This window comes from Poromitra crassiceps (assembly GCF_964638095.1).
Source record: "Poromitra crassiceps genome assembly, chromosome: 15".
NCBI classification, from domain to species: Eukaryota; Metazoa; Chordata; class Actinopteri; order Beryciformes; family Melamphaidae; genus Poromitra; species Poromitra crassiceps.
In genome coordinates, this window is record NC_139634.1 from 2,296,079 (window position 1) to 2,323,975 (window position 27,897).

The following is a 27,897-nucleotide window of genomic DNA, read 5'->3' on the forward strand; positions in this document are numbered from 1 at the left end:
AAAAAAAAAAAAAAAAATGTAAACGACTAGTCGACTACCTTTAGGGACGACTAGTCGACTAGTAAAATTCACTAGTCATGAATGCCCTAATATATATATATATATATATAATCAGTATAGAGAGTAGGCCTGCACGATATGAGGAAAATCTGTGATGTGCCGCGATAACATTGGTCAATATTGCAATGACGATATGGCTTGCGATAAATAAACAAATATTGAAGTATGTATATTAGCTTAACAGCTCCCATGTCTTTCTGATGTAATACTGCTAACATAGACCCCAAACATTGAATAGCCTATCCCCACAAGCATGGGTCTGTTGTTACCAAGACAAGCTGAAACTACACTAGTACACTCACAGAGGCACATCACTTCTAAATGGATACATACTGTAGAACACCACACAACTTTGTAGAAAAGTTGACGGCGGTATGAACTCTACCAAGTGCCCTCTCGCTTACAAATCTACTTACCGTATCTAAATTATTTTGTTTTGTACTGTAGTGCTTCCTGCTGGGAATGCTGCAGTACTGTGTGTGTGTGTGTGTGTCCCCAGTCATAGACCAATCAGGATGTTGATTTAATGTATCCTAAGTATGTGTGTATATAGTGTACAGAGGGCTTACAGACAGAGTATGTAATACGGTTGTGAGAGAGTTGTTAGGTTACCGTAGCAACCAGGCTCTCTGCTCCTGCTCCTCCATCATGGCTCCTCGCCTGGCGTTCAGCTTCTGGACGTGACGTCTGCAGTCGGCGCCGGAGCCACGCCCAAACTCCTGTCCAATCACAACACAGTTCCACTGTTTACATGACACACTGGGAATCCAGAAGTGTCACATGGCTCAACAGAGGGAACAGACAGTTCAACAGTAGCCTGCTGAAAACCGCCCAGATCACGTGACCTCTCATTCTGTTTCGCTCTACCTATCAGTCTGGACTTCCAGCCGTCCACAGTGATTTCAGTGGGCGGGAGCACTTGCTTTGACAGACAACTCCTTCAGCCAATCAGCGTTGCCAAATCCAATTGGAAGAATGGCGGAGACATATTTTGCGCCGAGAAACTCCGCTACTCTATACACCTTATTTTTGGCGGCCATTTTTTCCTGATCTGCTGATGGGTGCTTCTTCCGGTGTGATCCTCCCAGCCTTGTTGCTGACAGCTTGACACCCGTCTGGGCGAACGGAGCAAATCACTAATCAGGTCCAGCTTGGCAAAAATCTCGTCGATAAATATCCCTTTAAGAGCGCAGTGCATTCATGGGTAATCGCCTGCTGTGGCTAATATTAGCCACTAGTTAGTTATGTTACATGGCAGTAAAACGCCACTAAATGACCAAATTGATAGAACTTTTAACCATTTCGAGTAACACTGTTTCCATACGGATCACCAGCGTTAGTTTGTTGTTTATAACGTGGCTATATTCATAACGTTTTATATCTTGGATGCGTTATTTCGAATCCCACATAGGTTACGCCAAACCCCCATAGGTTACACCTCGAATCCCACATAAGTTACGCTAAAACGCACATAGGTTACGCCTCGAATCCCACATAGGTTACGCTAAAACCACCACCACAAAGCGTGTGGGTTTCAGGACAAAACAGTCTCAAGCCACTATCGTCATCTTTAGAGCACAATATTCCTGGAATGCAAGTTTAACTAAACAGTTACATGTCCTCTGCATTCTACATAAATTTAAGATATTACGGGTTGTTTTATTTTGTATGGTAAATACTTATTGGCCAAGTTATGTTCAATTCAGCCAGGGTACAAGGGACTGAGTGTAGGCGGCCATCTTTTCAAATCAAGTAGAATACCATTTAGGAAATGGCAAGCTGCAACAATAAGTCATGTTAAACCGGACCTTGTACGCACAATTCTTTTTTACAGTGGGGCATTCAAAAATAAGGTGGTTACACCCATTTCACAGCAATGATTTTGAGGTGGTAATGCAGGTGTAACCAATACCATTCATGATGGTTCCCTAACGTTTCGTTGTTCCAGTGCCCTCATTAATGTTATTGGTTACACTTGCTTTACTTCCTGCTTTACCACCTCAAAACGGTTGGTGTGAAAAGGGCCTATTCAGTCTATTTATGCACTTTACGTTACTCTACTGACGTTAATGTTGCCGCTCGTTGTTTTGGGAGACGCCATTACTGTTTTGCCAGCAGCAGCCCTGATTGGTCCGATTATGTCATCAACTATGAATGACGCAGCCCCTAATTGGCCCGGTTGTAATTTCAGGAAATCACTGTTGGCGGCTAGAAGTCCAGACTGATACGTAGAGCAAAACAGAAGGTGAGGTGACGTTATCAGGATGGTTTTGAGGCTATAAAAACAGAGGGAACAGTGTAAAACAGAGGGAACAGTGTAAAACAGAGGGAACAGTGTAAAACAGAGGGAACAGTGTAAAACAGAGGCAACAGTGTAAGTCGACGTCACCTTCAGCACAGTCTGCTTCTCTCCACACATCTTACAGCTCCATCTGTTGGCTTTTTTCACCTGAGAGAAACACACAAACAACAGGACATGCATGATTCCCTTGTTTTGGTTCATTTGGGCCCTTATTTTCATTACAACTTAACAAAGAGGCACTGAGCTGCCACAATCATGATGAGACATGAATGATCAGTACAGTATGTTAATAAGGCCATTCATTAAATTAAATGAATTGATCCGTGGCAAATATTTCTGTCAACATATTTGCCTTCTCATAACACATAGTATTATTTTAAAGAAGGCATTCACTTAAGTGTCCTATTTTGGATTAAAAAAAATGCCTGTCAGCGCAGGTGACTAGTTTGACATGTTACCAAAGTTAATAAACTCCTGCAGTCATTCAGTTGTTTCAGATGTGCCAGATAGACAGTAGAGTTTGAGGTCATGGAGCCGTTTCGGCCGGAACACACATCTTGCGTGTGCTGTGCGTCTGCGTGGCGTCTGCGTGTCGTTTTCATTTCGGCGCCCTTGTTAACAGGTTACAGCAGCCACACCACCGGCATCAGACGCGCGTCTCAAGCGCGTGTCTTGCGAGCGTGAGACGCGCGTCATCTAGAGAATAAAAGCGAAGCCTATCGGTCGGGACACACATCTTGCGACTGCGTGGCGTGTGCGTGGTGTGCTAGCTGCGGCTGGCACGCCCGCGGCATCCACACAGGCAGCGTGGCTGGTGCGTGCAGCTGCTGCGCTGCTGCCTGTCTGCCAACTATCTTCCTATAGAGTTTACCTTTTATTAAATTTGCTATAAACAATACAATGATGATTTTAACTGAAGATCGCTTGGGCTCACTTCAGAATCGAGGCAGTATGATTTGTGTGTGTGTGTGTGTGTGTGTGTCTGTGTGTGTGTGTGTGGTGGGGAGGGGAGGAACGAAGCCACTTGTAGCCTATGTGTTTTCAGAGGGCAGGAGAACTGCAGCTGTGAGCTCAGCTCATCCTCTCGTCTCAAATCAAAACGAGCCATGATTGGCTCTGGCTGCCCCTGTAAAATATCATTTTAATATCTTTTTGTGTCTATTTGTGTAGAGACACGCTAGAGACACGCGCGTGGTAAAAGGAAAAAATACGGCCGGAACACACATCTTGCGTGTGCTGTGCGTCTGCGTGGCGTCTGCGTGTCGTTTTCATTTCGGCGCCCATGTTAACAGGTTACAGCAGCCACACCACCGGCATCAGACGCGCGTCTCAAGTAGAGCTGTGCATCTTCACTGATCTCACGATTCGATACGATTCGATTATACAAGTCTACGATTCGATTTGATTCGATTATACGATGCATCTCGATGCATCTCCGATGCATCTCGATGCATCACGATGCATCTTAAATCGATGCATCACTTTTTCCGCAATACATGATTTATTTTTTCTCACTTTCTTTTTTCTCACTGTGTGGCTACTTTTAAAATAAAAGTGCATTTGGAATTGCATTGTATTATGATCCATAATTAAAATAAACAACTGCATGTACTTAGATTCTATTTTATTTGATTATTAAAAAAAAAAAAAAAAAAAAAAAAGTTTTTTTTTTTTTTTAAATAATCGATTTTTGATATTTGTTAATCGATTCAGAATCGTCCTATTAAGCATCGCGATGCATCTCTGAATCGATTATTTTCGACAGCTCTAGTCTCAAGCGCGTGTCTTGCGAGCGTGAGACGCGCGTCATCTAGAGAATAGAAGCGAAGCCTATTTTTTCCTTTTACCGCGCGCGTGTCTCTAGCGTGTCTCTACACAAATAGACACAGAAAGACATTAAAATGATATTTTACAGGGGCAGCCACAGCCAATCAAGGCTCGTTTTGATTTGAGACGAGAGGATGAGCTGAGCTCACAGCTGCAGTTCTCCTGCCCTCTGAGAACTACATAGGCTACAAGTGGCTTCGTTCCTCCCCTCCCCACCACACACACACAGACACACACAAGTCATACTGCCTCAATTCTGAAGTGAGCCCAATCGATCTTCAGTTAAAATCATCATTGTATTGTTTATAGCAAATTTAATAAAAGGTAAACTCTATAGGAAGATAGTTGGCAGACAGGCAGCAGCGCAGCAGCTGCACGCACCAGCCACGCTGCCTGTGTGGATGCCGCGGGCGTGCCGGTGTTACGCGCAAATCAACCCCCCTGTACATGCGCGCCCCCCTATGTAAACAAACGCATTGGACAGACCTGTATCCCGTAATACCACATTTTAGCCGCCAGGTGTCATCTGGACATAAAAACACTGCTACATTTACAGGCAGGCAGTAGGTTACCTCAGATCTTCAAATCTCACTAAATATAGACAGTTTTCCCGGAACGATGTTGCTAGGGAACAGTTTGAAACCTAGCTTAATTCCTGTCAGTTATTGTATTAGCAAACACTGCAACTGGAAGTAAGCTAGGGACAATTTAGAATGCCAATTGTCAAGTTAAAACCGTCTAAAGTTGGATTGTAAAAACGGGTCTTTGTATTAAGAAAATAAATGAATAAAAAATCATGACTTTGACAAGTGCTGTAGACATACTCTGTTATAATAAGGACATGCAAAACACATTACAACTGGGATTTGAACTCATGCCTCCCTAATCTGCAACATGGACCAGAAGTCAGCTCTTAACCCACTCCACCACAGAGACCATTAATGGTAATTGGTGTGTTTTGCATTAGTTAAATTGTTTCTATGTGCAACCTTGCTCTCCTGTACATGCTTGTCCCTCCTGTGAACACCTCACATGTCTGTGAGTGTGCAGAACTGCCCCCCCTGCAGTACCGCATTTCAACCACCATGTGTACAAATGTTTCTCCCATGGAGGCTTATAAAAGAATGGAACCTCATCAAGTCTCGTCTGTACACACTAGCCCATTTAAAGGGAAAGGTTTCCAAATGTAGCCTATATTTAGGGTTTGAATTAATTGGAGTACCAACATTTCATCTCTTGCCAAAGGATGGACTGTAAAAATAGGTGTTAGTAATCAATCAATCAATCAATCGACTAAAGAATGCATGGCCTTTCAAGTAAGTAGACAAACCGTTATAAAGACATGCAACAGACAGTGGGATTCGAACCCAAGGCCTCTGCAGCCAAAAGTCAGCTCTTAAACCACTGCACCACAGAGAGCTTTGATGACTGTTGCTGTCTTTTGCATTAGTTAATTCCTCTCTATGGGCAATTCTGCCCTCCCATACATGCTTGTCCCCAAGACCTCACATCTCTTCCACTGTCTATGTGTACGCCTCATGCAGAAGTGTCCCCTGCTGTACCACATTTCAGCCACCAGGTGACTGGGAAAACCAAACACCTTGGCTCTAGTCTTCCTAGTTCCTCTTTATGGGCTACATGCACAACTCCACTACTTCCTGAAATTAGTACAGCTTCTTTATTTCCTGTCATCACTATTGGATGAACTGATTAATGTCAGGTGTGCTGCAGTCACAACAATGATCAGGCACACCTGATTAATCAGTTCATCCAATAGTGTAGGACAGGAAATAAAGAAGCTGTACTAATTTCAGGAAGTAAAAAAGTTGTGCATGTAGCCTATTGGGGTCACAATATGACCTTAAGTGGTAATTTTGACGTCAAGATTACAAGCTCTCTGATGATAAATTCCTCAATTGGGAGATTCATGCATTTATTGTGTTAATATCCTTTAGAAAGACACTTAATGTGAAGAGGCAATTTTTTCTATTCTTTACAGGCACAATTAGATTGACCACACCTTGCCATTGTTGCAGGTGTCACCTATTTCTCACAATCATCATGCTAACCATGTCTGTCTCTTTCATGTATTGCATGTGTGAGAGAATGCAACAAGCAAAAGGTTCTTGAAATAACATGTATTAATGGTTGGTAGGCTGATCAACAAGGAATAGGCCTACATGTGTTTTGCTTGAAAATAATAGCATTTCAGCATCTGTCACTATAATAATAATAATAATAGATGGGACTTATATAGCGCTTTTCCAGGGCTCAAAGACGCTTTACAATAGGCTAAACAAAACTAAACACTGAGGGGGGCGGGGGGAGACGTTAGTGAACATATAACGACAGAGATTACACTAAACACTGAGTACTATGTGGGGGGGGGGGGCGATAGTGGTGGGACAAGACAGTAGACAGAGACAGCACACTAGCAAGGATAGGGGGAGGGAGCAGAGGGACTAAGGGAAGGCGGTGGAAAAGAGATGGGTTTTGAGGCGGGAGTGGAAGACTGTGAGGGACTCTGATGTTCTGATGTCTTGGGGGAGGGCGTTCCAGAGTCTGGGAGCTGCCCGAGAGAAAGCTCTGTCCCCAAAGCTGCGGAGTTTGGACTTGGGGGTGGAAAGGAGGTCGGCTGAGGAGGATCTGAGGGACCGGGAGGGTTGGTAGGGGGAGAGGAGATCTGTGAGGTAAGGGGGGGCCAGTTTATGAAGGGCTTTGTAAGTGATGACCAGGATTTTATAGTTGATGCGGTAGGGGATGGGAAGCCAGTGGAGTTCTTTGAGGACAGGGGTGATGTGGTGCCAGGATTTGGTGTGGGTGAGGAGTCGAGCTGCTGCATTCTGAACCAGTTGGAGTCTGTTGATGAGGGTGGAGTTGATGCCGTGGAGGAGTGAGTTGCAGTAATCCAGGCGGGAGGAGATGAAGGCGTGAATGAGAGTTTCAGCAGTGGAGTGTGAGAGGGAGGGGCGAATTTTGGCAATGTTACGGAGGTGGTAGAAGGAGGATTTGACAATTTGACGGATGTGGGGTTCAAGGGAAAGGGTGGGGTCAATGATGACACCAAGATTGCGTGCCTGGGAGGAAGGGGAAACAGTGGTGTTGTCGATGGTGAGGGTGGGGTTGTTGGTTTTGGAGAGAGTGGACTTGGAGCCGATGAGGAGAAGTTCTGTTTTATTGCTGTTGAGTTGTAAAAAGTTTTCTTGCATCCAGGATTTAATGGCAGACAGGCAGGAGTTGATGTGGGAGAGGGGTGGGTTGTGGGGGGAGGTGGTGCTGAGGTAGATCTGAGTGTCGTCGGCATAACAGTGAAAGTCCAGGTTGAAGTGACGGAGGATCTGACCGAGGGGGAGGATGTAAGTGATGAACAGAAATGGACCGAGTACAGAACCTTGGGGGGGGTTGATTTGCGCGTAACACCAGCCGCAGCAAGCACGCACACGCCACGCACATGCAAGATGTGTGTCCCGGCTAGTTATGGCAACCTAACCACAAAGCAAGCATATTTATGACAGCACAGTTGCAAAGTGGTCAGATTTACAACTGCACCGATTCCCGACGCACCGTAAAGGGCTCTTCTTATCTGTCGAGTGTTGGCTGAGTGTAGCTTAGCTTAGCGTTAGCCTAATGTTGTTAGCCCGTGTCTCAGCAGAGTGACTGACCTGCTGCACCTGGAAACTCTCACAGGAGAAACACCTGAGGACCTGGAACTCCTGCACCATGTTGACCGCTTGGCTCAGCACGGCTCGGCTCCTCGCTCTGTTCCCGGGATGTTTTGAACCAGTCTGTCAGTCTGTGAACTCTGAACCCAAAGTCACTGAACCCGGCTGAACGGTGCTGCTGATGTGAGCGCGCCCCCTACAGGACGGGAGGGGAACGTGATGTGGCAAAAAGTGATTGCCGTCAGATTACAGATATTTAAGAAAGAAAAAAAAGGACTGGGTTGATTATAATCTAGGGCACAGAGCAGGTAAAATAATGCAAAGTCATGAGGATAATTGCAAAAGAGATAATTTGTTTATTTTACACATAACACATCCATAAATCATGGTTATTATAGGTTTGTTAGTTTTCAAATAATTTGTAACACATACATAGGAAACAATATCATAGTATTGTTATACATAATGTTATTATATACAGACCATACAGATTTTGGCAGACAATCACTTTTTGGCCGGTTAAAACCCAAAACACAAGCTCAGGCCGACTTCCATTTGACCCACTAGCTCAAGTCTGGTCTGCAGCTATAAGGATGCTTGGATTTGAGCTAAACTCAATTTTATTTAGTCAGAAGCCAAACTTCCTGGTATTGACTGTAAGTCCAGGGTTCCCACACCATCTTAAACATCTAATTCAAGGACTTTTCACAATGTTCAAGGATTTCAAGGACCTGTTGGAACCCTGTAAGTCTTATCATACAAATCATAAAGTCACTAAAACCAACTGTATTTAGGTTGAATGTAGGCAGCCTATACATCATATCCGCAAACAACTTTTTATATCCTGTTACTTATTTAGATTTTTTTTTTCTATCCATGCAAAGTATGTCTGTCAATTAAAATAAAGTTGCTGAATTCCACAGACAGATCCAGAGAATGTGAATTTCATTCAGGATTTATTACACAATATAATACAGTACTGATCAAGAACAATTTAAAAAGCAGGTGTGTGAATAAATAATGTGTTACATGGATACAGTGAAGTTCTAAATGACAATGGAAATAAAAAAAAGAGCTTTTGTAATCATTCACATTTATCAAACTGAAGTTAATGGGAATCATTTTCATTATATATCAGGAATCAGGCAGTCAAGCAAACGATATAGAAGAGAAGAAGGCTGGAATAACTTTCTGTGATGACCGAGCAGATGTGTTGGGCAAATAGAAAGTGATTCAGCTACAAAACTAACTCCGGCTTACAAAGTGCTGACATCACACCACCTCCCAAAGTCAACTGATGGGCCCTTCAGTTGGGAGTTGGGCTCATGTTTACCAATATGACATAAGTCCAATTGAATGCCCCCCTCATGTGGTACTGGTATTCACGACTTGGTAAGTGGAATTCTTCTGAAAGCCTCAAATGCACGACTTGTGACTTGTAAGGTTTTCAGAAAATGTTGAAGGCCGTGGACGGAAAGTTAATATAGGCATATTGTCATTTTAGCCGTATAGAGCTTTCCATAGTCATTATATAATATGTCCGAGGAACATTTTGATATTCCGAACAGTCACTTTTTTTCCTCTGTCATTATGCCTTTGCATTTCCTGCATTAATGTAGTTAGCCGCTCGCTAACTAGCATTAGCTAAATAAATTGTTGGCTGCTAGTCAACTGCGCATGCTCACGATGTGTGACTACTTGAGTGTCAAGCATGTTGTGTACACACGACTTCTGGTCTTGTAAACACGAGTTCACGACTTTGAAATGAAGGCAGTATGAGACACAGCCAGTAAACAAGCAGCTGATTGGCTGTCTGCTGCTCAGCTGAGACCAAGAGAAGACCAATAGAGGACAGCGCCAGCACCTCACCTACTGATCCTCTGGACGCAGAGCAGTTTGTGGAGGAAGTCACAATAATAAATGTTGAATCAGTCAGTAACACTGTTTTCTACAGAAGCCTATTTAGAATTGCAAAGTGGCCACACTGAAATTAACAGCAGCATTTTGCCACATTTAGAGCTCCAAACAACGGTGGTGTGCATTTTTTACTAATTCTAAATGTTAAATCTAAAGGCGCAATGTGTGCTGGGTGAAACTACATATTTAGCTAGCGACAGGCAGACTTGAGCTATATTGGCTAAACATTTAGTTTCACCAAGCACACATTTAGCATTTAGATTTAAGATTTCTATTTAAGATTTAACATTTAGATTTAATATTTAACATTTAGATTTAATATTTAACATTTACATTCAAGATTTAACATTTATATTTAACATGTAGATTTAAGATTTAACATTAAGCTGTAAATCTGGTACAAAGCGAGTTTAAACAATTCACACTACTTTTGTTTATATTGTTTGGAGCTAAATGTGGTGAAATGTTGCTGTTACTTCCAGTGTGTGCCACTTTACAATCAGCGCCCCACACCCATTGGGAACATACAGTATATTTTTAGTAGTTGATTTCCTCTAGATATTGAGTTATTCACGGTGTCATTTTCTCGAGAGAACACATTGTGTTTTCAAGACAACAAGGAACATTGTCGCTATCATGGAAGATCGCCGCAAATAAAATGTATGAATATCCTGTATGTCCTCAATGGGCTTCCATAGTTTTGCATCTGGCCTACATATACAGCACAGAGGCTGATAGACAATAAAACTAAATGTTTAAAATGTATCAAACTGAAACTGGAATTGACCTTCAACTCTTCTTCACACTCCAGACAGACAGAAGAAATGCTTTGGACAGAAACCTAGTTCACTATCTGGGAACAGAGAAAATATACCTTATACATATTAATATACATGTACAGATAAATACACACACGTAGTCAGAAACTGAACAGTCCACTGAGAGGCTTAAAAAAAAAGGTAGATTCACTGAGACAAAGCAAAGCTGAGCTGTAAGGACAGAAAACTACGAGTTACTGTTAGTAATGGAGACTGGTACTGCTGTTTTTAGCAACAAAGACTATAATGATCATAATTAATAGACTGGTATTACTCTTTAAATTAACAGAAATTGGTATTACTGCACGAGTAAATGTCAGAATAGTGTTTTTACAGTCGCGGCTTCCTCCCTGAACACTGAACATACTGTCTGACAGAGGCTGTGTGTTTGAATGGAGACGGTGGTAAGGCAGGTGAGACTGACGACACTGGTGGATTACAGGAGTTCATTAATGACATCAGTTCACAGCAAAAGGCTTCTTCTTCTCCCTGCCTCTGATTGTGTTCTGCTGAGCGGAGGACAGAAAAACACGACGTGGATCTGTCCAAACAGTGGAGAGGAGCCTACCGGTAGCAGACTTCACCTCCTCTGACTCGCAGAGCAGCAGAGCAGGACTCCTCACTGGGACGCATCCATCATTTTTTCAACGCACTTTAGATGAACCACGCCCACTTCCATATGAAAGCCTCGGATTTCAAACTAGTAAAACATGGAGGCTCGTTTGGAAACGTCCCCGAAAACAAACTTGTAAACTAACAGTTGTCGATGTAAAATGAAGACGGATTCAACAGCTGCATGGCTGATTTCTCACCTCATGTTTCCAGAAAGACATTTCGGTGGAACAGTTTTCCTAATATAACTGAAAGTTTCCAAACGAGCTGCCATGTTTCTCCCGTTTGAAATACCAGGCTTTTGTCGTACGGAAGTGGGGGTGGTTTCATCTAAAATGGTTGGGGAAATGATAGGCCCTTTTCACAGCAAACGTTTTGAGGTGGTAAAGCAGGAAGTAAAGCAGGTGTAACTAATAACAGTATTGGGGGGGGCCTGGCACTGGAACACCTAAATGGAATGGAACCAACAATAATGGTATTGGTTACATCTGATTAACTTCCTTGCTTTACCAACCCCAAAACAGTTGCTGTGAAAAGGGTCTATAGATGCAGACCGAACAGATTTCAGGTTTCTTGTGTTAGCGTCAGAGTGGGAGGAGCAGCTCCTGGGACACTGTGGTGAAGTGGAGGGCAGAGGGCAGATGTCAGGAGGCCTTGGTGCGAGGGCTCGAGCTCCTGGGACACTGTGGTGAAGCGGAGGGCAGATCTCATCTCAGGAGGCCTTGGTGCGAGGGTTCGAGCTCCTGGAAGGGTCCGCTCGCTCAGAGCGAGTGCTGGGCCAACTCGTGGTCACTGGAGGAGCTGGTCTGCCTCTCCACCGCCCGCTGAGCCTTACAGGCGGCCATCTTGGCCCGAATGTCCCCCTTCTTCTCGAAGTAGTCCACCAGGACGGGCTCGGTCAGCAGCGAGGCCAGCACCTGCTCGAAGGTGATGGCCCAGTCGCCGTCCGGCGCGCTGCCCCGCCTCTGGTCGCCACCGCAGCCAATCAGGACCGTGTCGTCGGCGATGTCCTCGCACTGCAGCGAGCCGGCGCTCACCACCGAGTACGACGACACCGACGTGTCGTCTCTGGTCTCCTCGTCTGAGGGCGGCTGGGCCGGAGCCTCCAGCTGGGCCTCGGCCAGCGCCCGGCACACCTGGCAAAGCAAGGCGATGTATTTAGCACATTGCGACAACAAGGCAATTCTACCAGCTTTACATAAAACATGAAAAACATTGAGACAAAAACAAACAAACAAAAATATCAACCTTATTTTCTAATGCCCCGCTGTAAAATAATTATGGGTACAAGGTCCGGTTTAACGTGACTTGATTGTTGCAGCTTGCAATTTCCTCGTTAAGCTTGCGCATTTCAGGGGGGTACGGTGGTGCAGTGGTAAGCGCTGTCGCCTCACAGCTCGAAGGTCCTGGGTTCGATTCCCACCTGGGACGCTGTGCACGCTGAAGGAATGCGTGCCCGTCCGCATGTCCTCGAGTGCCCACTGCCCGGGTGGGGTCGTCAAAAGGGCCTTTCTGTGTGGAGCTTGCATGTTCTCCCCGTGCCCCCTGGGGGTTTCCTTCATATAGGAACCCCCTTCACCAAAACATGCAATATCCTGGTTGCTGATGTGGTGCCTCCTCTGGTCGTTAAGGGCGCCTGTTCAGAGGGAGGGGAACTGGTTGGAATAGCGTGATCCTCCCACGTGCTATGTCCTACCGGTGAAGCTTCCTCTGTCAGGTGAAAAGAAGCGGCTGGCTAACTGCCCATGTCTCGGAGGAAGCATGGAGCCAGTTTCGGCTCTCCCCAGATCGGCAGAGGGTGGAGCAGCAACCAGGATAAATACATTAAATTAGCACTAAAGGGGGATAAAAGTGGGATAAGGGGGGGGGGGGAGTTGCTTGTCACAATAAATAAGACTGCTTTGACTACTTATTTGAGGGAATGTAATAATTGTATCTATCACATCCACTATTTCTGTTGCTCTTTGAACAACTCTGGATATTTTATCGACAAGATTTCTGCCAAAGCTGGACCTGATTTGCTCCGTTCGCCTGCAGCTTTGAAACATCATTATCATGGCAGCTAGAAATAAGGTGGAATAAAAGAAGAAGAAAGATGCATTACCTTAAAACAATCAAGTGAGTGAGTGTGCCTTACCTGGGACTCGCCCGACGCTCCATCCTCCTCCGCACAGTCCTCATTCTCGGCCTCGCTGGCTGGGACATGTTGGACCGTCTGGACCGTCTGGACCGTCTGGACCGTCTGGACCGTCTGGACCGTCTGGACCGTCTGGACCGTCGCGCTGGCTTTCTTGGAGCCGTTGTTGTTGGTGAACTTCTTGCCGACCTCACCGATGCGCAGCAGCAGGCTGGCCACGGTGGCGATGGCGTGGTACAGCTGCTGCTCCTGAGGCTCCTCACTGAACATGTTGTACAGCGTCTTACACAGCTCAATGAACTGTTCCTGCAGGACACGGACACACGGACACACACGGACACGGACACGGACACACACACAGACAGACACACACACACACACACACACACACACACGGACACACACGGACACACACACACACACACACGGACACACACACACACACACACACGGACACACACACACACACACCTTTAAAGCACAGGATGTGACCTCAGTTGTATCTTTATTGTGGGCTAACATCAGAGCGTTATGATCCTGAGATCTACCCAAAGACCCTCTTGATCACAGCCTGACTACATGTATGAACTGGCAGAGGGTGAAAAGGTCCCGACAGTATACACAGTATGTAGTATACATACAGTATACACAGTATGTAGTATACATACAGTATACACAGTATGTAGTATACATACAGTATACACAGTATGTAGTATACATACAGTATACACAGTATGTAGTATACATACAGTATACACAGTATGTAGTATACATACAGTATACACAGTATGTAGTATACATACAGTATACACAGTATGTAGTATACATACAGTATACACAGTATGTAGTATAGTATGTAGTATACATACAGTATACACAGTATGTAGTATACATACATACAGCACTTGTACACAGTATGTAGTATACATACATACAGCACTTGTACACAGTATGTAGTATACATACAGTATACACAGTATGTAGTATACATACAGTATACACAGTATGTAGTATACATACAGTATACACAGTATGTAGTATACATACAGTATACACAGTATGTAGTATACATACAGTATACACAGTATGTAGTATAGTATGTAGTATACATACAGTATACACAGTATGTAGTATACATACATACAGCACTTGTACACAGTATGTAGTATACATACATACAGCACTTGTACACAGTATGTAGTATACATACAGCACTTGTACTCAGTAAGTACACGCTGAGTACTTGTACTGTAGTTGGTAAGGGACTGAGTGAGCAGCTCCAGCAGGTTCTCCTGACCTGGTTCATCTTGGGAAGATCTTTGATGGTTTCTCTCCTGGGTTCCTTCTCCTTGGCCCACATTCTCAGGTAGTATTTGTAGTCCTTCACCTTCTCCTCTGAAACACATGAGCCAGGACACCACAGGATCAGGGTTGAGATCATTTAAAGGAATAGTTCACCCAAAAATGAAAATTGTGTTATCATAATCTCAGCTAGGCTGGTATCCAGCCCCATATGAATCGGCACTCTATATATGGGTCTGGACGCAAGGTGTCCACTGGTGTTTATTGAGCACAGCCTGTTTATTTATTTATCTTTCTCTCTCATGTCCGAGAGACGTTGTTTCTTCAAATCGATAGCCTACATATCACTGTGGATGGTCACAAGATAGAAATGTGTTTGCAACACTATGACCTAACGTGTGTTATTTGGACTAACTTCACCTGTGTTTACACTGGCATGAGGGGGAGGAGATGAACAGATTTGAGTCCTAAACATGAGACCGAGCCGACTGCAGAGACACCATGACTTTACCTTTCTTCTCCTCGCCGTCTGTAGCTCCGCCCCCACCGTCCTTCACTTCCTCTCCTGCACACAGGAAGGAAACCATCGTCTCTATCTTCATCATCACTATCTTCATCATCACTATCTTCATCATCACTATCTTCATCATCAACAGAAGAAACCATCGTCTCTATCTTCATCATCACTATCTTCATCATCAACAGAAGAAACCATCGTCTCTATCTTCATCATCACTATCTTCATCATCAACAGAAGAAACGTCCACAGTGACTCAGCTGTGGCTCAGACAGGAAGAGCGGATGTAGCTAACTTGTGTCTCAACTATAAGGACAGTATCAACCGGTATCCCTCAGCCATTGAAGGAGAGCCCTGCCACCACCCACTCCTACACCCACAAAGATGAGAGAGTGGAGGCTGGGCTGAGACCCCCCAACCCCAGGGCGCCATGATTTATATCCACAGGATTGCCTCAGAGAGGAGGAACCTTGTGAGGGCCGATGCAGCTCAGGGGCCCAACTATAGACCCCAACTAGAGGTGTACTACTACTTACTACTGTGTACTGTCGTAAGTCGTAAGTAGGATACATTATTAGTTGTGTATAAAGTATTGGTGGTATATAAAATATCAGTAATGTATGAAGTATACAGAGCTGTGTGACATTGATCATTTAAAAGTGTTTTTTTTAAGTGTTAGTAAAAGTCTTTAACTAGACAGACAGACAGACAGACAGACAGACAACCTACAGATCTCCTACAGACCCACTCCTGATCCAAATCCTAATCCTAACACCAATCCTAGCCCTCGTGACCAAAAACATTGTTGAGCCACAAAGACACAAACCTGACGTCACTTCCTGTTGCACCAGGAAGTCCAAATCAGACAGGAAGGGAGATTCTGGAGTCACAGGGAAACGGAAGTGAAGAGAGAAGAGAAAACAGAGTAAGAGAGGGAGAAGAAGAGAGAGAGAGAGAGAGAGAGAGAGAGAGAGAGAGAGAGAGAGAGAGAGAGAGAGAGGTTCAGGCAGTATGTGAGTGAGAGAGGAAGCAGACAGTTCTGTTATTAAGCAGATTTACTCATGCAAAGCGAAGAGCCAGAGATTCAGCAGCACTGACAGGCCCGCCTCCGAGTAACGACAGCCAATGAGACGGTCTAACTTGGTGCTATGATAGCCAATGAGAGGGTTGAAATTGGTGCTATATAGCCAATGAGACGGTCTAAGTTGGTGGTGATAGCCACTACTGGAGCCTGTTTGCTTGTAGTAACATACAAGTGCCACAAGATGGCAGTAGCTACATTTGAAGCATGGGCTTTTTATTTTTATTTTTTAACGAGGAGTGTAGCAGAGCCCACTATTCAACTATTTGATCCCCATTCAAGTTAGCAGAGGCGTAACCAGAAGTCAGCCGGTTAACTAGTCACAAACTACTTCTTTTGCCATTGAATCCCCCCCGCCCCAAGTACATATTTAGCACATTTTAACAGTATTATATATTTAACTTTAACTTATTTAACGGTTCTTATTTAATCATGTTAAATACTGTAGATATTGAGTTAGCTATACTGTACATGAGTGGGATTTAGTTGATGCATTAAAAAAAAACATTTTGGATTTCTTTGGCGAGCTACTTATTAAAGGTAGATCACAATCGACCTATTGGACAGCCCTGCTCTGCAGCATGCCATCTTCCATTATCGTAATGCATTACGATAATGCATTATGGTAATGCATTGATTACGATAACAAAAAAACGGCTACCTAACGACCCCCAACAGAAGCAGCCCAGAAACCAAGGAGGCTTGTTGTTACTAAAATATGAGCAAATACTCCTCAAACTTGATGAGTCTCCTGTCTCTAATAGAAGCCTGCTTCAATAAAGGCAGTTGAGGTAAATAAAGGCCCGGGCGCACGCATGTACCCTGTGGAACATCCTCAGTGAAGAAGTGTGTTGCCTCCAGTGCAGACTCCGCCTCCTCAGGACACAGGGCTGAAACACACACACACACACGCACGCGCGCGCGCGCGCGCACGCACGCACGCACGCACGCACACACACACACACACACACACACACACACACACACACACACACACACACACACACACACACACACACACACACACACACACACACACACACACACACACACACACACACACACACACACACACACACAGAGCGTTAGCTGACATGTGCGATCTCACTTCCTGCGTGGGTGCCGAGGCTGGAAAAATATACAGACTGACGGATGGATCTTTACATGTACCACACTGTCCGGACTGACTGTTTTTACACATAAACTCCAACAGATATACACAGTATACTGTATATATATATATCTCTATGTCAATGAAGGAGGTACCTGGTGGTAAGTGCAGTTTGTACAACAGCTTGAGTTTCTCAGTCATGTCTCCGTGGTACATCCCACCTGCAGGGAGACAGAGAGACACTGAAGAAAAGATATACAGTAGATATCACTATATGTAGTTAAGTTTAACCAGACGAGTGCTGTTTATACTGTACATACTCAGTATGTACATTACCTCACCTTTGACATACCAGTCAAAGGTTTCCACATTCGGGCTACAAATCAACTTGACTTGACCACATTTTTCTCCCCCGCCCCCCTTCCCACACACATTAGAATAACAGTAAAGAAATACAAAAAAAGTGTTAAACAAATCTATCAAATCTATCATATCGTCGCTGTCGGGCGGGGAGTCGGGGACCTCGTATATCCATTTTTTCAAATTGTATTTTTTGTCATGACTCCATTCGCCCTCAATCTGTCGCTCCTCCCCTCTGTCTGAAGCACCCCAGGCAAGAGTATATACCCGGAAAGCAGACACGGGCAGACCTGCTGTGTATTTCTGACTTTGTTTTGTTTGTTTCTGGCTTCGTCTGTCGTAAATAGATCAATAAAATGTTGTCGAATTCTCCCTAGGCTGCAAACTCATTTAAACTATGCAGATCATTCTGATGAGAGTAATGTTAGAGTTAGTGAGAGGCTCAGTGACCCCGAGACGGTGGCTCTGCCTTTTGAAGCATTTAAAAAAAAAATCGTTTTGAAGCGTTTGCTAAAAAACGCGAAGGGAAAAAAAAGCATTTACGTTCGAAAAGTCATAAAAGTTATTCACGTTTGTGAAGATGATCCTGCTGAACCCAGATTCGCGTTCCCATAAACTTTTGTTAACCACAGACCACAGACTTATTTTATGCATTTAAGTGAAATCCCCATTCTAAAACCTGATTCACTTTTCCTCTTAGGAACCCGGAAGTATACTTCGGGACTCATTCCTGCGGTGCTGTAAGTTAAGTTAAGTTATCCTTTATTTATCCCCATGGGGAAATTCATCCTCTGCATTTGACCCATCCTCTACTAGGAACCTTCCTAGAACTATAGGAGCAGTGGGCAGCCACTGTGCAGCGCCCGGGGACCAACTCCAGTTATTTTGCCAGTACCTTGGTCAGGGGCACTGACAGGAGTATTAACCCTAACATACATGTCTTTCTTGATGGTGGGAGGAAACCGGAGCACCCGGAGAAAACCCACACGGACACGGGGAAAACATGCAAACTCCACACAGAAAGGACCTGGGACGGACCGGGGTTCGAACCCGGGACCTTCTTGCTGTGAGGCAACAGTGTTAGCCACTGAGCCACCGTGCCGTCCTCTATAAGCAAAACTTCAAGTATCCCATGCAGCTACAATGATAGATCAGATTTGATTTGACAGTATGTCTTGTTCCACACTGTGCCACAACAACACTAAAATAATGTGTGCATTAATAAGACAATCGAAGCAGACTTTTAAAAGTAACGCAGAAGTTACTTTCCCTAGTAACTAATTACTAGTGACTATAAAGTAATTAAATTACTTTCTGAGAGAAGTAACTAGTAACTGTAACTAATTACCCATTTCCAGTAACTTGCCCAACACTGGTTATAAAGTACCATGTACTCCAGCACACGATCAGCAGTGAGATCCTCAACTGAGGTCAGATGGACCAAGAGACAATATTCTGTGACTTAGGTTGGTTAAAGTTTGAACCAAATTTCTATCACATCTGCAATTTAATTAGGGGGGAATCAGCAGAAGGATAAATCGGTAAAAGCACACTTTCAGAATTCCCTCACAATAATGCATAATCTAAGATGTAATTATGCTGCATATGATTTCGAAGTGATTTGGAAGTAAAAAAATATGTTAATAATTTTGCACTGTGACCTCTTGGATCTTATATTTACCTTGTAACACTGCTCTTTTCTTTTTATCCATTTTATGTGATATACAAATAAACATAGGATCCATAGGATCAACTTAATATTTGTCTAAGAAACCGATTCAAAAAATTAAGTATAAGCGCTTATGATTGAAAAACATAGAACATTCAATCAGGTGGGTCCAAACTTTTGACTGTATGTGTGTGTGTGTGTGTGTGTGTGTGTGTGTGTGTGTGTGTGTGTGTGTGTGTGTGTGTGTTTGTCTGCCTGTCTGTGTGTCACGTCTGTCTCTGTTTGTGTGTCTGCCTGTCTGTCTCTGTTTGTGTGTCTGTCTGTCAAACCAGGTGAGTGTGTGGTCACTGACTGAGTCCGGTGACGAACTCCTTGAAGTTGATGAGTCCGTCCTTGTTGAGGTCGAGCAGTCTGAAGAGGCGTGCGGCCAGCGTGGGGGTGTGGCCTCCGCACAGCCAGGGGCCCAGAGCGCCGAACAGCTGGACAAACTGCGGCGCGTCGATGCGGTACTGCTCCAGGTAGGGGAGACTGGGGTCGTGACGCTCGGCCGCCGAGCTGCTGGAGCCCCAGTAACAACTCATGATGTGTTTTGCCTGCCAACAACATACAGAGAAAATACCTCATACTACATGACAGACACACAACACACTCAACCAAATGATGTAGGGTCAGGTCATGCAATTCCGGACATCATATGATCATAAAACCACATCCATGTACGAATATATTTCGTACATGGAACAGAACAATACAAGCAGACGAAATACGCCCTCCGAGCTACAATAAAAAAAGCGCGGAGAGAATATGGAAGGCAGCTGGAGGCAAAACTGGACTCCAACAACCCCAGACACCTGTGGAGAGGACTCCATGCTGCCACTGACTTCAAAGGGGTAAAACAGCAAAACAACAACGAGTCACCCACCCTGCCAGACGAACTCAACGCGTTCTACGCCAGGTTCGACCCCTCTGCCAGAGCGCCTCCCCTCCTCCCCCCCTCCTCTCCCACCCCTCTCCTCCCCCCCACCACCCCCCCTCCCCCCTCCCCCCCCTGCCAACTCTCTCTCACACTCCCCCCGGACCACAACCGCTACAATTCGCATACCGCCCCAACAGGAGCACAGCGGATGCAGTAGCACACGTGCTCCACACCGCCCTGTCCCACCTGGAGGGGAAGGACACCTACGTAAGAATGCTGTTCGTGGACTACAGCTCAGCATTCAACACCATAGTACCCTCCAGGCTGGTATGCAAGCTCAAGGACCTGGGACTTAACACAGCAATGTGCGACTGGATCCTGGATTTCCTGACAGACCGCCGCCAGGTGGTGAGGGTGGGCAACCTCACCTCCTCCCCACTGACCATCAGCATAGGAGCGCCCCAGGGGTGCGTCTCCAGCCCCTTCTGGTACGACCTCTACACCCACGACTGCGTGGCGACTCAAACCTCTAACACCATCGTGAAGTTTGCAGACGACACAGCAGTCGTGGGGCTGATCTCGGGGAGCGACGAGACGGCCTACAGAGAGGAGGTGGGGGCCCTGGAACAATGGTGCCAGGACAACCACCTCTCTCTGAACGTCTCCAAGACCAAGGAGATCATTGTAGACTACAGGAGGGGGGGGGGCGCACACCCCCCAATCACCATCAACGGCACAGTGGTGGAAAGGGTGGACAGCTTCAAGTACCTGGGAGTCAATATCCACCAGGACCTGACTTGGGCCGGCCACACCGCCACTGTCGTCAAAAAGGCCCAACAGCGACTACACGGACTCAAGCGCCTGAAGAAATTTGGGCTAAGGAAAGAAATCCTGGGGGACTTCTACAGAGGCACCATTGAAAGCCTGCTGACTGGCGGCTTCACCACCTGGTACGGGAACTGTACCACCATGGACCGCAGGGCGCTACGGAGAGTGAGACGCGCGGCACAGCACGTAACAGAATGTGAGTTGCCAGATCTGCATGAACTAGGGGTGTCACGGTACATGTATTCGTCCCGTGAATTTACGGTACGACCCTCACGGTACCTCGTTTCACGATACGTGAAACGACACGACGAATACGTCAAATCCAGAAGCACCTAAACGCTGTTTGAACGGCATTGAATTGAATTGAATTAAACGCCACAGAAGAAGACACACCAAAACAACACAAGGGCCATAGAAATCCGCGTTCACAGAATGGGACGTTTTGTGGCGATAAGCTGTTTTGCAAATTCTGTCAACATCAAGCCAACGAGGTAAGCTTGCCAATGTAACGCTACGTAGCCGCGACAAAGTCCTTTATAGTTGCGCGTTGCGGCTAAACGTTACATAACACTGACAAAGCTGTTAACTTGTAAACAAGCAACTTACATCGCGTGGGATGAGTGATGCGGTCAAGCAGACTCAACCAGACATCTGCGGATGCAGACAAGCAAGGAAGAGGGGATGACTCCTTGTCATGTTCCAATAATCCATTAGATGACCGAACGTAATCATATTATGCTAAACAAAACTCACATCCAATAACGTTAAGGCGCTGACAGGGTTCTTTCCCGTACTTACTGGGAAAGTGAAACCCACCCCGTTGTCTGTCAGACAGTGGGGGTATCTTTCAACAGGGTTTAGAAGTTTTTCTTCTTCTGCCGTTTTATTCTTCTTCTACTTAACATGTAGGTATTTTGACGTTGACTAAAGAAATACTGCCGCCTAGTGGCCGCTTTTAGATAGGATTCCAAATTAGTGCTTACATCAAACGCAAATGCTACATAAAACAAATACAACAGGGGGAGGGGTTGGTGGGAGTATTAGGCTACTCCACACATGCGCTCTGTTTACAAACTTGTGTACAATAAATATTTAAAGTGGGGGGAAATGCCTTTGCCCTGTCAAACAGCTGGAATACAGACATCTGAGAGGGAGGCGCACCCCACACTTTGAAAATCACTGCTCTAGAGTAAAACCTTTTTGTGTGGATTGCCTAGATCTTATTAAATAGTGGACATTTATTCATTCCCACATATTAGACACTATTTCTGATGGTATAAATAGCGTAAAAAGCAGAATTCAGACATATTCAAAGGGGAAAAAACAGAATTTGGGATTTGTTGCTTTTTTCCCCCGTTTTCGTACCGTACCGTGCCGTATTCGTACCGAACCGTGACCCCAAAACCGAGGTACGTACCGAACCGTGACTTTTGTGTACCGTGACACCCCTAGCATGAACTGTATAAACAGCGGTGCCTCAGGAGGTCCCTGAAAATCATCAAAGACACAAACCATCCCCACAACAGCCTGTTCTCCCTGCTACCCTCAGGGAGAAGATACAGGGTTCCGAAAGCACGCACAAATCGCTTGAGGAACAGTTTCTTCCCGCAGGCCACGAGACTCCTTAACACATTCACTGCCAGCCGTTTTTTCAATACTGTAGGTAGGTTCTGCCAAGGTTTTTTTTTGAGGATTCTGGCTCATCTTTCAAGAGCCGAGGATTCTTTTCTGCTAAGATTTTGTGAACACAAATGATCTCAAAAGAACTAATAGAATGTGTGCTTACACATTTTTTGGCACATGTGTGCCAAAAAAGGCCAAAAAACGGGAAAAAAGGTGCGGCTTATAGTCCGGAATTTACGGTAATTGTATGTTTAATAAGGAATATGTTATTTGCACCTGTATGTCAAATACGCAGAATTTAAAATGTTTAAGCACGTCTAAAGTATGCACCCGACATGTGCACCTATGTGCAGTGAATATGCCACTGTCTCTGACTTGTCTTATCACTATACTGCCTTATTGCTTGTTGTGTCTCTTGTTGTTTTTGCACCCATATGCCCTGTTATATTTGTACTATTTGCACTATGTTGTAAACAGAGTCCACAGCACAAGAATTTCACACGTGATACTTGTACCATGGAGTGACAATAAAAAATAAAAATAAAAAAATCTTGAATCTTGAATATTTACATTTAGACATTTCTCATAAATCAACAATCCTACATCTGTCTTTTTTAAATGTCGCTTTTATCTTAACCTAATTGATTTTCTTCCAGTCTCTGCGAATGGATGATAGCTCACCTATTTTTGAGATTCAAAATTCGTATCCAATTCCGGATTACAGGGTTTCCTCTATATACACCTATATATACATATAGGTGTATATATACAGTATATACACTTGGCCACCGCTGCTTCAAATTAATATGAAATGTAATGAAAAATGTGGTGAAGTCAGAGCATCTACTTTAAAGAATCTAAAATATAAGCTAGCTTTAATTTGTTTGATTTTGTTGTCACAGTACAATTCCATTTGTGTTATTTTATAGTTTTGAACTCGTTATTCTAAATGGTAAAAAATGAAGAAACATTTTATAATATGGTGTGTCAAACCTTTTGAATGGTAGTATAGTGATATGCAAATGTTCTAGGAGAGTAACGTTGCTAAAGTATAACTGAAATAACATATGTAGTTTTTGGAGGACCTGGCCAAGAAAAGCAGCACAAAGTTACAAACAAATATTACATTAAATAACATTACTTTTATAGAGAAATAAATGCTGCAAAGCACATACTGTTATAGAAATGTAAATGTGTGCAATTCTCCGGACGGACGGCGTTGTACGGATCAACCGGTACATTAAACCCAAGCACTTTCAAGTACTTCATTTTTTTCTTTGCAGACCCGTGGCAACCCTGGAGAGGTCAAGGGACCTCTTTAAAGGTAGTTGCCCATCCCTGCTCTACATGAAGTAACTGCCGCCCAAAGTGGGATTTAAGGCTTGCTGCTTCTTGTTGGTCACTAAGTTGGTAACTTTGTGTTTTATGCTTAAATGTGTACAGAGATGTCTGACCTTGAAGAGGCAGAAGAGCTCCTCCAACTCCTCAATGCTGAAGGCCGACTCAGTCATCATGGCTCTTACCTACACACACACAAGCACACACACAAGCACGCACGCGCACGCACGCGCGCGCACACACACACACACACACCATGTCAACACTAGGGGTGGGACAAAATATCGATACTCACGGTATCGCGATATTTCCACTTGCGATACGTTATCGATACACTGGCACCAAGTATCGATATGTTTATTTTAAAAAAAATAGAAAAAAATAAACAGGCTAAAATATTATGCTGTGTGTGGTAGTTGAAACATAGTTTCAAGTTGAGTTTATTTATCAAGTTTATTTATGTTTGTAGTTGAAACAAAAACATAAATACTGTAGGCTACATGAATGGAAATGTTTGATCATTAATATCTACTTTTAGGAATTATATAGGTAGGTAGGTTATATAGGTTTTCTTGTTTTAATAATAATAATAATAAAAAGACTTAATGTGTAACTTTTCCTCCGTGGTATCGAAAATGGTATGAGTGAGTGAGTGAACTCTGAGAGAGTTCATGTCAATTCTGCTAATAAATACATAATACCTGCTTCTTGCCTTTTAGGGGTATTTTTTTCTCTTCAGTTACACAGATATCGTGATGTATCGTAGGTTAAATTTCTTCCAATATATCGATTATCGCAGAATCGCTGTATCGTGATATCGTTATCGAGGGCCAAGTATCGTGACCATATCGTACCGTGAGTTACTCCACGATTCCCACCCCTAGTCAACACAAGCTGATGCTGGGTCCACACTAATGTTTTTGTTTTCAAACGCATACCTTTTGCTACATTCATGCCTAGCATTTACATTACTCTGCCCTGTTTGAACCCCTAAAACGCATACCTTTTGCTACATTCATGCCTAGCATTTACATTACTCTGCCCTGTTTGAACCCCTAAAACGCATACCTTTTGCTACATTCACGCCTAGTGTTTACATTACTCTCCCGCCCCCTTTTAGTTTTGAACATTTCTGGAATGTCTTTCAGTCTGGACGGTCGGAAATGGAGACTTTTGAAAACGATGACGTAGACACCCACGTTCACTTCCTGATTGGGTCTTATCAGTCACGACGTGTCCTTCCCTGATTCGTCCCGCCCTTATCGGGACCCTCATCGGGACCCTCATCCTTGACTAGCAGTGGTTAATCCAACATGGATAACGAATTACCGGCGTTGCTGACCTTGTTGTCTACGCTAGCAGCTGTTGTGGAGTTAAATTCTGCATTTTATAATGCTACTATTGCCACATGCACAAGAGTCAAAATATTATTCGAGCGATTTGAGACAATTCCTGTGTCCAGCGCATGCCCAGTGTACGCGAATGGTCATGTGATATGCATTTTCAGACGAGTTACCGGTGGTTGTCAGTCGCCAGTCGCTGTTCTTTTCACACTACATAACTTGTCTTGTCTTGTAATCAGGAGTCGTTGTGTCATCGTGGTTTTCACACTATATGATTAAGCTGTGACAGGGGATCACACATTACAAGATATTTGAGCAGGAGGATCCCCAACCAGTCCGCAAAAACACTCTAGACGGAGAGGTGTTGGTGTGCACGCAGGCTGAGAAGAGAGCAGCTTCACGCACCACACTTCGCTTGGCCGTGTCCTCCAGCGACTGGATGACCTTCAACCTCTGCTTGAACCTCATCTGCTCGATGACATCAGACCGCAGGGTGCCGAACTTCTGCTCAGAGAAGAGGAGAAACAAACCGCAGTCTGGGTCACTTTCATGTCCCACAGCCGTGCGCACAGCGGCGGTGACGTCATCATAATGCGTCACGCAGCCACGCGCACAGCAGCAGTGACATCATCGTAACGTGTCACGCAGCCCGTCTGACCTCGTAGGACGACTTGATGAGCTTGAAGACGTCGATCTCAGGAGGCGGGTCGTCGCCGCTGGTCAGCAAGGCGTGGAGGTGAGGGATGGGCGGGGCAACGGTCTGCTTATTCACCACATTATCCAGATACCTGTGCACGCAGACACACGCACACACCTCAGTTGCTGACAACAAATGGCATTTTCTCTGTTTATTGTCTATATATACGAACAGGTCACTCGAGTGACACATGACTTGGACATGAGTAGAATTGCTTGAGATGACTTGGGACTTGACTCGAACTTATACTTTGTTCATTGGAAAAGGTTTCTCAAATCTTGGCTTGAGATGTTGTGTTTGTGTTTGTGTGAGTGACTTGGATTGAAAGTGATGAGATTTGTTCTAGCAGACGACTGAATTTAAATTCTGTTTTCTGAATTTGTTTGGAATGATTGAATTGACTGAAGCTGAAACTAATGATAGAAATCAAACTCATGATGCTCTTAGCAAAACGATGCGTCATGCCAAGTTGCCAACCACTATTTTACAGAGGACTTTACACCTACTAAGGGCATGGTGTAAGTCACTTATGCCTACATTGGAACTATTTCAGTTGGTGCAACAGTTACAATTTTTAGTAATGCGTAAACTTGGACTTAGTGAGACTACGCTCAAACTAGGCTAGGTTTGCACACAAGCTGGTGTAAAACCCATAAAACCATGTGGCATTGAAAAGTCCTAGATAGTTTTCTTTAAGATATTAAAGCCCCATTCAGCAACTTTTCTAACTTTTTCTATTGGAGAAACAGCGCCCTCTGTGTGCAACAGTATCGGTATCGATATCGCCATTCAAAGTCAACAAAACACAGCGTCAGAAAGCTCTATGTACATGTTGTGAGACATCACCATGTGATGAAATAATAATCCATAGTTACGTGAAACGTCATTTTCGTAACAAATCCGCACCGAGTTACTTCCTTGTTTTCATGAACACAACGCTCCCGATGTACAGCGCATGTGCACATCTTGCCTCCGGGACGCAGGCACACAACTGTTTAGTCCCAGGAGAGGCCGGTGTGTGACCAATAGAGGTGACATTCTCCCTGTTACAAGTCACTCTACCATCTTCAATGACTAAAAAGCTGTTATATTAAGGTGAAAAAGTGACTGATTGGGGCTTTAAATTGATAAGTGGACTCTTGATTGGTTGTGACTAGACTTGCTGTTTCTACATTTAGACTTGACATTAATGACATGGAGTCGACTGGGACTCGTGCCTCAAACTTGAGACTGAGCAAAGGTGTTGAGTTATTTGGACGGAACCCACCGGCCCAGGATGGTCATGGCTTCTCCCTCGTCACTGCACGACAGCAGAGCGTCCATGTTGGCGTCCAGCACCGCCAGCGCCACCTGCAGGGTGGTTTGCTCAATTCATGTATTCATTTCCATAGCACATAATAATAGGTCTCTCAGTCAGTGTCCAAGATAGGGTCCCAGTCATCTTGTCAGTCACTCAAGTTTGTCTCCAGTGAACCAGTCTCACAGTTATCTAGACCAGTGGTTCAGTTTGTCTCCAGTGAAGCAGTCTCACAGTTATCTAGACCAGTGGTTCAGTTTGTCTCCAGTGAACCAGTCTCACAGTTATCTAGACCAGTGGTTCAGTTTGTCTCCAGTGAACCAGTCTCACAGTTATCTCTAGACCAGTGGTTCTCAACGTGCAGTCCGGGGACTAACAGGGCTCCTTGGGGGAGTTCCAGGAGGTCCCCAGCAAACTGATGCATTGTTAAACGTCACCATTATTTAATTTACAAGAAGTTAAAACAATGATAGAATCCAG

At 44.4% G+C, this 27,897-nt stretch overlaps 1 protein-coding gene and 1 pseudogene across 2 annotated transcripts in view; both read right to left on the reverse strand.

The window, feature by feature from the left end:
* Positions 1-668: 668 nt before the first annotated feature.
* LOC310790811 (MRN complex-interacting protein pseudogene) lies at positions 669-7,911 on the reverse strand (annotated as a pseudogene). The gene is made up of 3 exons: positions 7,852-7,911; positions 2,450-2,509; positions 669-779 (listed from the first exon to the last, which is right to left on the reverse strand). The product of its transcript is annotated as an MRN complex-interacting protein pseudogene (transcript).
* A 3,850-nt stretch (positions 7,912-11,761) lies between these two features.
* The window catches only part of tbc1d9b (TBC1 domain family member 9b), a 39,930-nt gene continuing 23,794 nt past the window's right edge, over positions 11,762-27,897 (reverse strand). Inside the window, exons 13-23 of the mRNA XM_083652229.1 lie at positions 27,388-27,470; positions 26,082-26,211; positions 25,829-25,927; positions 24,197-24,265; positions 19,728-19,968; positions 17,502-17,567; positions 17,057-17,125; positions 15,149-15,202; positions 14,633-14,730; positions 13,336-13,641; positions 11,762-12,334 (exon numbers count right to left, since the gene is read on the reverse strand). Coding sequence (XP_083508355.1) covers positions 11,960-12,334; positions 13,336-13,641; positions 14,633-14,730; positions 15,149-15,202; positions 17,057-17,125; positions 17,502-17,567; positions 19,728-19,968; positions 24,197-24,265; positions 25,829-25,927; positions 26,082-26,211; positions 27,388-27,470 — 1,590 coding nt within the window. The 3' untranslated portion in view covers positions 11,762-11,959. The remainder of the gene's footprint in view (positions 12,335-13,335; positions 13,642-14,632; positions 14,731-15,148; positions 15,203-17,056; positions 17,126-17,501; positions 17,568-19,727; positions 19,969-24,196; positions 24,266-25,828; positions 25,928-26,081; positions 26,212-27,387; positions 27,471-27,897) is intronic.